Below are 13,474 nucleotides of genomic sequence, written 5' to 3'. Positions count from 1 at the left end.
AGTAACTCAACTGCTGACTCCCCAAAGCCCCGCCACCACCTAGAAAGCACAAGTCAGGAGTTTAATGGAATAGTTCCCACTTGCATGGATGGGTGCAACTCTAGTAACACGCAACAGGCTTGACACCGTCCAGGACAAAGCAGCCCACTTGAATGGCACCATATCCACAAGCATCCACTCCTCATAACCATCAACGCTCAGGGGCAGCAGTGTGTATTATCTACAAAATTCACTGCAGATATTTGCCAAAAATCCTTAGACAGCACTTCCCAAACCCACCAACACTTCCACCTAGAAAGACAAGGGCTAGATGCATGGGTACACCACTCTCTAAGCCACTCACCATCCTGACTAAGAAATATATCACTGTTCCTTCAGTGTTGCTGGGTCAAGTCTTAGAACTCCCTCCCTAACATCATTGTAGGTCAGTCTACAGCACATGGGCTGCAGTGGTTCAAGAAGGCAGCTCACCAGCAACTTTAAGGGCAACTAGAGATAGGAAATAAATGCTGACAAGTCAGAAACACACACGAGTGAACTGAAAAAACACACGGTAAAAATCACAGAATCCCTACAGTTTGGAATCAGACCATTCAGCTCATTGAGTCCACACCAACCATCCAAACAGCCTCCCAACCAGACCCATCCTCTACCCTATCCCTGGAAACCTGCATTTCCCTTGGTTAATCCACTTAGCCTGCACATTTTTTGAACTGTAGGAGGAAACTGGAGTACCTGAAGAAAATCCAAGCAGATACAAGCAGAATGTGATAACTCCACAAAGAAAACTGCCTGAGGGTGGAATCGAACTTAGGTCCCAGGTGCTGTGAAGCAGCAGTTACTGAGCCATGTTATCCAAGACACTATTAACGATTAAAAGGCATATTTTCCTACAGAAAACACAACAGGTTTATTTCATATGTTATTCACATTTTTTTTCTTTTTGTATACAGCATATACAAATAAATGAATATAACATTACTCCATCTTAATTGCCAAGGAGTCAGGTGGCAGACCTGATTAAACACAAGATAAAAATGGTCCAGCAACATTTCATATTTCAGGAAATAGCAGTAAAATGCCTAGTGGTTTTGTTCCATTTGTTATCAATGCTAATTTTAAATTTCTTGATCTGCATTTTCACCCAAACTCCACTTTTCAAGCTAAAACCAAAGTACAATCTCACAAAGCGACCTCCTTTACACAACAAATAAATAGTTGCCATGGAAACTAGGGCTGTGCCAAAACCAACCTACTGGGTTTACACATACAGTAGGCTAACAGCCAGTCATCCAGACATTGCCAAGATGATCTTTCCTGATGATGCACTTTTTGCAGTTCTTGGAAGATATAAATACTGCCAAACAATTTAAAAAATGGCAAGTGCCACTGTACCACTTAATAATATTAGATTGTAAAAGCTAGATGATGTGGCAGGTTAAAAAACTGCACAAATTAATATAAAATACTCAAAATATGAAAGCTTTATAGCATTGAATAATTTAAATTCACTGATGCTTTAGTTCATTTAGAAACAAAAAAACTGGCTGCACAGCCCTAATACAAACAACCTTTATCTCTTCAATCCTAAAGACATCACATGCAAAGGTCTCAAGATAAATAATTTCAGATTGTTCCAAATCCTCAAGCCATTCTGTTTATACAAAATACTGACTTTCAAGGATCAAAATACAATGCACAATCTTTTATCTTTCAGAAACTGAATATACAAAGCATATTTCAAAATATTTCCAGAGGAAAAGAATACAAATAACTGTTAATTACACACATATGGTTACAATTCTGCCTGCAAATCTCATCAGGAAATGTACATAAGGCCTCCTGTAAAATGTACATCATCTATTTGTAGTGTTACAACCTTATGTTCAAATGGGAAAAACTGACAATATCATACATACTTTCGCTTACATGTAGGTAAGACAATTCCAAAATACAGTATTCTTCTGTACAAAAAAGGTCATGTCACTTTTAAGAGATGGAAAGAACATCTGGTTTCCATGGTAACTACATGTTTCAGTCCAAACGTTTCAATTTGACTACAAACAACTTTGACTTGCACATTACACCTGCAAAATTTCCAAAAATTACCATATTAACAGAATTTCAACAGCTACAATTATAAACAAAACCTACTATCCTAGTTGATAGAAGAAGGCAAGTTTAATTCTTAAGCCATATAAAGATACAATTTTTAAAAAATCTTGATTAAAAGAAATTTACATTATACAACACTATGCTGGGGCAAAGGAGTGAGTAAGTGAATATATACTAAAATGCAAACTTTTTTTGGAAGGGTAAAAGACATTTTAACATTTACAGCATCAGGTTTACAAATGTACAACTGTACAACCAAACTAAGCATTACTAAGTTAGCCAAGCATGTAATTAAACACAAACAATAAATCTTAATTTCTCAAACTGTAAACTTACACCTATAAATTGCAAAGTCTACACGTATACACTACATATTTATAGTAAAACAAAGTCTACTTCATTAGTTTTGCATGCGTTATGGTGAGCTATTAAGCTCACCCTTCAATGGCCCCTTAATATTCAAATCTGCCCAAGATTGCCAAATCCTTAAATCAAGAAAGTAAAACTAAAAACATCACACCTTCATAAACACTCTTAATTTAGGTATGCAAAAATACAAATCCCCCTCGACTCTTTGCAAAATAGACTGAAAAGCCAAATCTAGCAAAAAAAACTTTTCAGACAATTTGTATATTTAAGTATGTGTACCATCATGATTCCTTACTGCCCCCTTGTATAATATTAAATACATATGTATGTACAACACTTCTATACATCACTGAAATAGAAAATCGGGGCAGTGTTTCATTCAAAAAATAAAACCTATTGAATATTGACATGTCCATAGTAAACATCTGGAGTTACATTACACATCAGCCTGTCATTTACACCTTCCCTGAATTACATTTTTAACAGACCTTAACTGCTGTGCTATTTCAATACTGTTGCAAAAAGTAACTTGCTGAAACACAACTTAACTTTAATCAAATAACAAATATTGTTTAATGTGTTATTTCAAGCAGCTTCTCCTCAAAGTTTAAATCTATTGGACCTGAGAACTTTGTTATGCACAACTACTTTAAACTATCAGAAATGATTAATTTACAGACTACTTAAAACTCTTTGCTCTAGTCAAGGTTAATTTACAAAACACACAAATTAGTTTGATAATATTACATTAAATTCATATATTCTCTACATTACCACTGGTTTTTCAATAAACCTCCAACAAAAGTACTTCAAGGAGAAACAAAATGCATACAAACTCGGGGCATATTTATTAGTTGAAGTAGAGTTGTTTGGTAAAATACACAATTCATAATTAATAGAAACAAAAAAAGACAGTTTGCTTGCAATAATTAAAAGTTAAGTTGTGTTTGAAGTCTCTCTGATCTGGCACACCCAATATTGAAGCAAAATAGCCTTCAACAGTTTCTCTGTGTACATCAATTAATTTTACAACATTCCATTTGGTGGTCCTCCAATTGGCCCCAGGTCAGTGCTGTTCTTCATGTAATATTTTTCCAGTTTGGCTAAGATATGTTTTCCATAAGTGTATTTCCGTAGGGTTGTAATGTGGGGGCGAATCTGTATACAAACAAAAAGAAAAGAAATTGGAAACTTCTTTTAAAGTGATTCACTTAATGGTTGCAATTGCATTAAAAGCAAGCTCTCACTATGGTTTCAAACTTTCATTTCCCCCTCTTGTTAATCTTATCATAGATTTAGCTGTGTTTATGGTTGTATCTTTCTTTTGACTAAGGTTAGTAAATGAAAAGAAATACTGGCCTCTATTTGAAAGTAGAATGCCAGAATTAAAAAACAGAGTGAGTTTTAGCCTTTGAAGATACTGTAATGATCTGCAAGGTTTGTTCATTCCAACAGAATGATGTTAACATATTATAAGGGCACAATTTAAGCAACTACCTGGTAAAATAATTGGCCAGTCTAAATTGCCCACTCTTTATTCAGGCAGTCAAATGATTACAAAGGCAGAAACTGCTGAAGAAACTCGGGAGGCCGGCAGCAGCTGTCGAGCAAAAGCAGAGTTATCATTTCAAATCTTGTGAACTTTCTTCAGACTAGTTCTCAAGAAGGGTCACTGGACTCAAGACATCAACTCTGCTTTTTCTCCACAGATGCTGCCAAGCCTGCTGGGTTTTTCCTGCAGTTTCTGTTTTTCAGATTTCCAGCATTCACAATTCTGTTCTATTTTCGCAAAATAATTAACTGATTATATTGTTGGCAATTTGTATTTTACCACTTTAGCTATTGATCTTGTATATTAAACAGTAGTTAACTTCAGAGTTATGCAACAATAAGCCATACCTTATGCATAATAATTTTACGCTGCGCGGGTTCTGCTACATCAATCATTTTCTGAACAACATAGTTGGCATATTGATCTTTCATCATTGTGTATAAGGCACTGTGGGGACCATCATTCTGGCAGCAGATTTCATCAATCAGTAATGCACGTTCAGCACGAGAGGCATGGGTGACACACTTTTCAACAACATTGCTGAAAAACAATCCAATATTATCGGATTAATCAGTATCACAGCCTAAGAGGATTCTATATTCTCATCTTAAGACTTGCAGAATAGAGAAAAATACACAAAGAACTTCTTAATTAAGAGTGGGAAAGTGGTGGGGGGGGGGGCATTTAATTCAAAAAAGGTAATAAATAGAAATCTAAGATAGGCTTGCACCATTTGACCTTACTTTGGCTGTTTGTTTACAAGAATATCAGTTCTAATCTTTTGTATTACTTCAAATCTTCTGTTCAAAAAGTAGTAAGAGATTCTTATGGAGATGATGGCCCAGTAATACTATTGCTAGACTATTAATCCAGAAACTTACTTAATGATCTAGGGACCTGGGTTTGGCAGACTGTGGAATTTGAATTCTATAATAATCTGGAAGCAGAATCTATTAATGACCATGAGATCATCATCAATTGTCAGAAAAAGCCATCTGGTTCACTAGTATCCTTCAGGGAAGGAAATCTGCCATCCTGACCTTGTCTGGCTTGCATGTGAGTCCACACCCAAAGCAATGTCGTTGACCACAATGGTTTAGCAAGTCACTCATTTCAAAGGCAACTAGGAATGGGCAATAAATGCTGGCTAGCCAGTGAAGACCACGTTCCATTAATGAATAATAAAATTATCCTCAATTAAACAAAGGAACATTTTTCTACTATTTATACGACTTAGTATTGCAGCACACTTCTACAGGAAATGCAAATTATTATACCTGGCGAATTTATGCTGACTTAGAGCAAGAACCTTTCCCCTTATCTCAGCAACAATCTTACTCTTATCTTCAGCACGCCCGTGCTCCAAAACATGCTGGATGACATAATTTCCATATTGATCCTAATTACACAAAGAAATTGAACTTCAGAAATAAATTCAGAGAAACTTTCTCGTGTCACTATTATTATTGTTGAATACATTTCATTATTTGTCCATTTATATGTATTTTTCAAGTACAAATCAGAGGATGACATTCATCCATTACATGGAGCATTGGTTTGACCATTTCTCAAGTATTGCAACTGTCTTTTCCATAATACGGTGGTCTTAGAGAGGTTTAAAAAGAATACTTCCAAAGACTTTTGGATAACTCAATATCAAAAGAAGTATCTTTTTACTTTAGAGCTGCAGACATTTGGAAGTGACTGGGTATAAAACAGTGAAAGGGAAGGAATGTACACCTATTGATAGATTAGGAAGGACCAGGAGATGTATTTAAATTATGCAACAGGGAGAATAGATAAGATGAGTAGGTGGCTATACTCAGGTGGCAAGCCTCTGAAACACATTGCTGGCTTATTCAGTGTGCTGGCTGTATGTATACCTTCAAGGAGGAGTTGGACTCAGTTTATAGTTGGGACTTAGGTAGGTGGATTAAGAATCAATGTTTACACTGTCCAACTTGGTCACAGAGCAATTATGAATGGGTGCAGAAGGCAGAAAGCAATTTTTCCAGATTTTTAAAAAAAAATCCTTGACTAGGTTTGCGTTTTTCTCTGCTTTGTGCCTCTCTCAAAATACTATGGCTGCAGAAGTTAGAAAGGGCCAATCATAATATTCCAAATCTTCCCCTATGGTTTTAAATTATTTGCCACACAATTTTTGTAATTATTTATGTGAAATTCCTGTTACAAAGCACTTAAAATTTCAAATTTTCATTTTCCAAAACTAAATTCAGATGCAATGTACTGCAGGAAGCTGTATTTTGCATTATTTTACAGGGTATGTATTAAAAGAGTCTTCCCTCTTTTTCAAGAATCATTCCATTTAATTTTCTTTGTAGTTCCATCCGCTAAATTCCATTTAATAATTTTAGAATAGCCACTTCCTTGCTCTGTATCCTTATTTATATAACCATCACGTGCATTTCATTTTTGTACTGCCCCAGTTACTAAAGTATGTTGAGGCCCAGCATGGTTAAGCAGAACATACCTTGAGCAATTCTTTTAAAAAGTAAAATAGATATGCTAATAACACAAGTGCATGTCTAATTCAAAACAAATGGAGTCTATAAAGGTTAGTGAATCATCTGCTTTAAGTATTGCATAGTGCATATTTTCCTTTTTCTTAAAATCACTTACTTTGTTTCTTAAAAGATGACTGGCACCATGTCACGGTGAGTACTCTGCACAGGTAAGCAGACAGTTTGCAATTAAAGACAATGGATGGATGATGTCGGTGGTGATCATAAGTAGCGCATGTTATGTTAGAAAGTGCAAAATACAAGGTTCCCTTTCCTAAACACAAATGTGTTCAGTATGCTGTACATATTGTAATGCAAATGGCAGAAATCCTATACAGTACACATACAATTATAAACAAGGCCATGGTTTGCTGTTTTTAAAATAGACACATCATTGCTATTAAAGAATGTGATCCTCAGAAAGGATCAAAAACAGTTAACAAAAGTAATTGAAACACTAGAATAAATTTTAAGTTATCTTGCCATTAATAATTGGTAACTCCAAATGGACAGAAATGTAGAATGTGCTCTCAAAACATTGGCAAGGATCTCAGAATCCTACGTTGCAGGAGAAAAATGTGATTATTTTGTCAGCCTTGTCTATAATGCAATTGAATGGATTCATGCTTAATTTTGTCATCTGTTGAGTATTCGCCTTACCTGCACTAACTGCTCAGTGTGTTGATGCAATTCCTCCAGGATTGGAAGAGTTTGATCAGGTGTACAGTGCTCCAAAATACGCTGAATAACCCGACAACCATAAGGATGAGTTGACAAAACAAAAACCTGGAATTTATCACAAAATAATTATTAGTTCCTGAGGAAACAAGACTTTGCTGTTAGGAAGAATTTTTTTTTACAAATTGGATAACTACTTCATGAAAACTCCTTTAAGATAAGAGGGAGAAAAAGAATCAGGGAGACAATGATGAAACAGCACAGACCTGAAGTAACTCCACCTCTCTCTATAGAAGGTGAGCATTTCCAGGATTTTCTATTTTTATTTATGTCTATATTACAGTATCTGTAGTTCAAATGTACTGTCTGTAAAGCACTATTCGGATATGCATGCACTTTATTTCTTAAACATGGCCTCAACTTCATCCTAAAATCGGATCATTTGTGTTGATATTATTGGCATAATAGTGCTGTTCTACGAGCTCATCTAACCCTATGCATAATTCAAATCCTGTGCTGTTACAATTCTCAGTAAGCCAAAGTGTTTCTTTTGAATTTATTTTAGTCATAGATAAAAGCAGTACAATGTATAAGAGGTTTGCAGTCCTCAACGTAGATAAGTTACACAGTAAGATGGGATACATCCTAAATTAGTGAAGGAAGTGTAGGAAAAATTTCCAAGGCTCAGACCACAATTTTCCAGTCCTCCATGGAATGAAATGGTGCAGGATGTGGTGGTGGACAAAGGCAGTAGGTGAAGGGGAGACAGGGAGAGAGCGAGAATGAGAACGAGAACGAGATGCCCGAAGACCAGGGAACTGCAAATGTTACACCTTTTTTCAATAAAAGGAGACAGACAAACCTCCCAATTACAAACCTGTCAGCCTAATGTTAAGACTGCGAAGGTCTCTATTAAGGACAAAATTAACAGACCATTTGGAAAAGTCTGGCTACAAAAGTCAAAATCAGGTTGAATTTATTAAAGGCAAATTGTGCCAACGAGCATGATGAACTTTTCTGACAAATTAAAAAAGGGGATTGAAGTTGGTGGCATGGTTGATGCTTTGGGTAGAGACTTTCAAAAGTATTTGGTAGCAAGTTCCACATAACAGGCTTTGTAGCAAAAATTAAAACCTGCAAGATTGATGGATGATTGCTATATAAATAAAATGTTTTAAAAGGACAGAAAACAGTAGTGATGACCGCTGATCTCGAGGTCAAGGAATGTATAAAGTGGTGTTCATCACTGCTCTGCTTGAAGTGTATTACAGAGCTGGGTGTAATTTCAAAGTTTGCAGATGATACCAATTTGTGAAACAGGCATTCATATGATGGATGAAACTTAACATGGAGAACAGTTAATTGTACATTTTGGTAAGAATCATGAAGAGTGGCAATATGGATTGAATGGTAAGACTTAAAGGGGCTGCAGGAACATTTAGGGTATTTGCATCTACTTCTTTATTTCTTTGAAGGTGAAAGGAGAAGTTGAGAAGGCCAATAAATAAGGATGTGGGATCCCTGGTATTATTAATAGTGGAACAGAGTACAAAAACAGAATGACACAAAGAATTGAGTATGTTGGAAATGTGGAACAACAGAAATTGCTTGAGAAACTCAGCAAGTCTGGCAGCATCTCTGGGGAAAAACAGAGTTAATGTTTCAAGTTGGTTACTCTTCATTGGAACAACGGACTTGCTGTTTTCTCCCCAAAGATACAGTCATGCCTACTGAGTTTCTCTAGCAATTTTGATTTTTGGAGTGTAAAAAAGAATATTATGTTCAGCCTTTGATTTTATTTTACACAATCTATATTTACATAATGCCCTTGATATGCCTAAGTACTCTGCAGCCAATAAACTAATTTTGAAGTGTGCTGCAGCAGTGTAGGAAAAGGGAAGCTAAATCCACAAAGCAAGCTCCCACAAACAGCAATGCAATGTTGCCCATACATTTAGTTTTGATGTCGACTAAGAGACAAAATATTGGCCAGCCCACTGGAGATAATTCCTCTTCAACAACGTACTATGGAATCTCTTAAATCCACCTCTCAGGGCAGGCAGGGAGCAAACACACAATGCTGAAGAAACTCAGAAGGTTTGACAGCATCTGTGGAAAGAGACAGTAACTGCTTTTATTTCCACAGATGCTGCCTGTTGGATTAAGTTCCTCCGGCATTTTGTGGTCATTTCAGATTCCCAGCATCCCACAGTATTTTCTTTTATTACAGGGCAGATAGGCATTGGTTTAATGTCTCATCAACAAGATAGCACTTCTGACAGTAGAACACCTATTCTCTACTGACAGGAGTACCAGACATAACTTTCCCTCGTACTGTTCTGGAATGGGACTTAATTTGAAACAGTTTCCTGACTCAGATACCAAAGTACTACTAATTATATCAAGTCAAACATTGGTTTGGGCTTAGCTGAAAAAGCATGTTGAATTCTGGACATGGTGTTTACAAATGGGGCATGACTTTGGTATTAAACAAATGTTTTGCATCTATCTTTACCAAGAATGTAGATGCACCTCAGGCCATGATAAAGCAGCAAAGATAGTAAAACACTGTAACAGTTCAAAATTGAAATGGATGTAGTGAGGGAAGGAATGTCAATACTTCAATCTAACAACTGGGACCAGAAGAGTTGTACCCAAGGGTTTTAAAAAAAAAGTTAGGAGATGTGGGCGTTACTGGTTTGGCCAGCATTTTTTATGCAAAGACTAGTTCATGGTCAACCCCGTTGTTGAGAGTCTGGAGTCACAGGTAGGCTACACGAGGGAAGGATGGCAGATTTCTTTCCTTAAAAGGACATGTGCAAACCAAACGGATTTTTACGACAATTGACGGCAGCTACGTGGTCACCATTGGGCTAGCTTGTGTTTTAAACTTCCAGTTCTTTTAAAACTTGAACTTAAATCAGAGGTACCAGAGACAGGACAGTAGAATTGTTCAAAGACGATTCTAAGGACAAGCGCAACAATTACAGCACCAGTCACTTCAACTTCAGTGGTGGGAAGGCTTCTAGAAACAACGATTAGAAATAGAGAGAGGTGTTTAGAAAGAGCCAGTTTGGATTTCCAAAGGAAAACTTGCATTTAACTAACTTAACTGAAATTTTTTGAAGCAGTAACAGAAAGAGTTAATGAGGTTAATGCTGTAGACGAGATGTACACGGACTTTCACCATACGGTGTCATGCAACAGATTGAGAAAAATCATGACTCATGGAATAAAATAGACAGCAGCAAAATGGATACAAAATTGGCTTGAAGAAACAGACAGTAATTATTAACGGATATTTTTCAGGCATGAATGAATGGTTAGACCCTTGGAAGTACCAATGATCAGAGGGACCTTAGTGTGCATGCTCACCAGTATGTTACAGTATCAGGACAGGTGCATAAAGTGGCTAAGAAGCTATTTGGTATACCTGCCTCTATTGACTGAGGCACAGAGTTTAAGAGCAGGGCAGTTACGCTGGAAGTATATGAAACATTAATTAGGTTAGACACACATGATGTACAGTTCTGGAATCCATATTACAGGTGGGGTGTGGAGAAGATGCAGAGGAGATTTACCAGGATGCTGTCTAAGTTGGAGAGTTTTCAGTAAAGGAGAGAGATTGGACAGACTGGGGTTGTTACACCTGTTTTCAAGGGCTATTATCATTCAATTGTATCCTTCTATGATTTGTGACACACTACCAAAATGATGGTAAGATCTTTATTTTTATTCGATCTTGCATTGTGACTTAGGTGGAAGGCATTACTGGCTATGTCAGCATTTATTGCTCATCCTCCATTGCCTGGGGGTGGTGTTGGCAGAAAACAGCTTTCTTGAACCATTGCAGTCCATGTAGTGTAGGAAATATGTTAGGAACACAACAAATAAGATTTTTGTAACTGGAACAACGTTTTGAAAAATTTACTCTTAAGTAATCTTGGAATTGCTAAAGCACAAGAAGCTGTCTTTTGGCCATTTTTCTGCACACAGGCTCTGTGCAACAGCAACCTGGCCAGTTCATTCCCTTGTCCTTTTCCTGCAACACGGCAAGTTTGTTCTTATTAGGCGCTTTATAATTCCACTTTCAAATCCATGACTGAGGTATGGCACCACAACAACTTGAAACAATGCATTCCAGACCCTACCTGCCCAATGTGCGAAACAATGTTTTTTGCTTCACCGTTCGTTCTTTTGTCAATCACTTTAATTCTGTATCCTCTGGCTCTCAACTCTTTGATTGATGAAAATAGTCTCTTAAAACTTACTGTTAGGCCACTCGATTTGGACATGTCTATCAAATCTCCTTTCAACGCTCTCTTGTCCTAGTAGAGCAACTTTGGTTCCTCATAAATCAAGTACCTAATTTTTTTTTTTACAGCAAATCTCTTCTTTCTAGAAAAGCCCTTTCTTAAACCTTTATACCCTTCCCCGTATGAATACAATATTCCACCTAGGGCAGAATCAGAATTTATATAAAGGCTTAGCATAACATATGAGCTCTTGTATGGTATAAACCTATTTCTATTTATAAAGGCAAAATACCTTCTTTCAACCACTTCCTTATGCTGCCCTGTCACCTTCAAAGATTTGTGCATACACCAATCTCTAAATTTTGCAGTTCCGGCACTCCCTTCAGAGTTGAACGCCTTCCTCAATCTTACAAATATATACCACATCAAACTTCTGTATTGAATTTCATCTGTCAAGAGTCTATCCACTCCACCAGTCTATCAGTATCATCTTGAATTCAATCATTATCCTGCTCAGAGTTCATAACATTTGCAAATTTTGTGTCATCTGTAAATTTTTAATATTATATCCTGCAAGGCATTAACATAGATCAAGACATGCAGTGGTTCTAACACTATACATCAGCGATTCCCAAAGTATAACCCCTCCAGCTTAGAAATTAGGTGAATTTTATACCAAAGTTTTAATTTCCTCTTATTTTGTCGGCTTCAACTTTGCTACAAAGTCTATTATATGGTGCTTTATCAAAAGCTTTTTCGAAAATCCATTTGCACAACATCATCAAAACAAGATCCAGTTGTTAAACATATTTCACACTAGCAAATCCATGTCGACTTTCCTTAATGATTTCACACTTGACATTTAATTTTGCACTGGGTTACTGTCTGTACAGCTTCTTGCATCAATGCATTTAAACATGCATAAAAGGTAGTTCTGCTATAACACGTTTTGTTAAAGCAAATTGCCTGTAATGCGATTGATGAACAGTGGATGCTGTTTGGATCACGCGAGCTTCCTACTGTACAGTATAATGATTTTATATAGCAATTACTCTATAATATGATTTTCTATAGCGCAAGGTCACACAAGAACGCAACTATTGTGTTATAGGAGAACTACCTGTACTAGAGCTGTTACATTTATCCTTACATCCTTTTTCCAACATCCTCATATCCGAGGTGGAATCAAAGATTAAGGCCAGTCCCTCTGCAGTGTTCAATCTCACTTCCCTCGTCAGCTTTTAGCCCACACAGTTCATTTTGACTTCAGCAATATCTTCTTCCTTGGGGTGAAGACAATGCAAAGGACTCGATACTCTATGAGTAGATGCTTCTTTTGCTCCCTAATTAGCCTTACCCATCTTCTTTCTATAGTGTTCTTATCCTATGTATCTACACAACAATTTTGGATTCCCTTTTGCTGTCAGTTTCTTTGCTTTCTTGATTTCTTTCTCCACTTCTCTTAACTTTTTCAGTCTGGTTTTCATTTGTATAATTAACCTGATATTTACATCACACCCTATTTCTATGCTTCATGTTGCTCTCTATCCCTGTCATCTAAATTGAGAAGTTTCCCAACATATCTTCTGATTCCACTGAAAAAGAAAGCCATTATTTTATTTCACAGCACAATATCTGGGAAAACATGCAATAGTGAAGTATAAGAGAAATTTGTTTATCCAATTTGTTAATGCAATCAACATTCTCAAGTATACAATTTTCCAGTCACAGATGAAATAGTTTCTATTGCGGTATGGCTTCCCTTGCTTATGAGAGAGGCATCTGCAGGCATAAAGCAACAATAAAAACTGCTTACCTGCCCTTTAAAAGCATCAATAATGAACTGGAGCGATTGAGGTTGTACACATTCTATGCACTTCTGAACAACGTGGTTTCCATTTTGGTCCTTAACACATTTTAAAACATGACCGTCCAACTCCTTTACCATATCATTCTGTATTGAGAAGAGAACTGTTAAAACC

General features: G+C 36.6%; 1 protein-coding gene across 14 annotated transcripts in view; it reads right to left on the bottom strand.

The window, feature by feature from the left end:
• Positions 1 to 885: 885 nt before the first annotated feature.
• Positions 886 to 13,474, bottom strand: part of LOC125452761 (pumilio homolog 2-like) — a 133,514-nt gene continuing 120,925 nt past the window's right edge. For 13 of the 14 annotated variants that reach the window (XM_048531574.2, XM_059645639.1, XM_059645638.1 and 10 more), the window contains 5 exons: positions 13,309 to 13,446; positions 7,219 to 7,344; positions 5,314 to 5,435; positions 4,384 to 4,576; positions 886 to 3,642 (listed from right to left, as the gene is read on the bottom strand). In XM_048531574.2, the coding sequence (XP_048387531.1) occupies positions 3,511 to 3,642; positions 4,384 to 4,576; positions 5,314 to 5,435; positions 7,219 to 7,344; positions 13,309 to 13,446 (711 nt within the window). In that variant the 3' untranslated portion in view covers positions 886 to 3,510. Of the gene's footprint in view, positions 3,643 to 4,383; positions 4,577 to 5,313; positions 5,436 to 6,676; positions 6,721 to 7,218; positions 7,345 to 13,308; positions 13,447 to 13,474 lie in introns of those variants that run through there. The other variant, XM_059645643.1, reaches the window with a different exon arrangement.

The sequence above is a fragment of the Stegostoma tigrinum genome, chromosome 4, assembly GCF_030684315.1.
Source record: "Stegostoma tigrinum isolate sSteTig4 chromosome 4, sSteTig4.hap1, whole genome shotgun sequence".
In the NCBI taxonomy this organism is placed as follows: domain Eukaryota; kingdom Metazoa; phylum Chordata; class Chondrichthyes; order Orectolobiformes; family Stegostomatidae; genus Stegostoma; species Stegostoma tigrinum.
The sequence above is the reverse complement of the archived record's forward strand: the minus strand, read 5'-3'. Positions and strand labels throughout refer to the sequence as shown.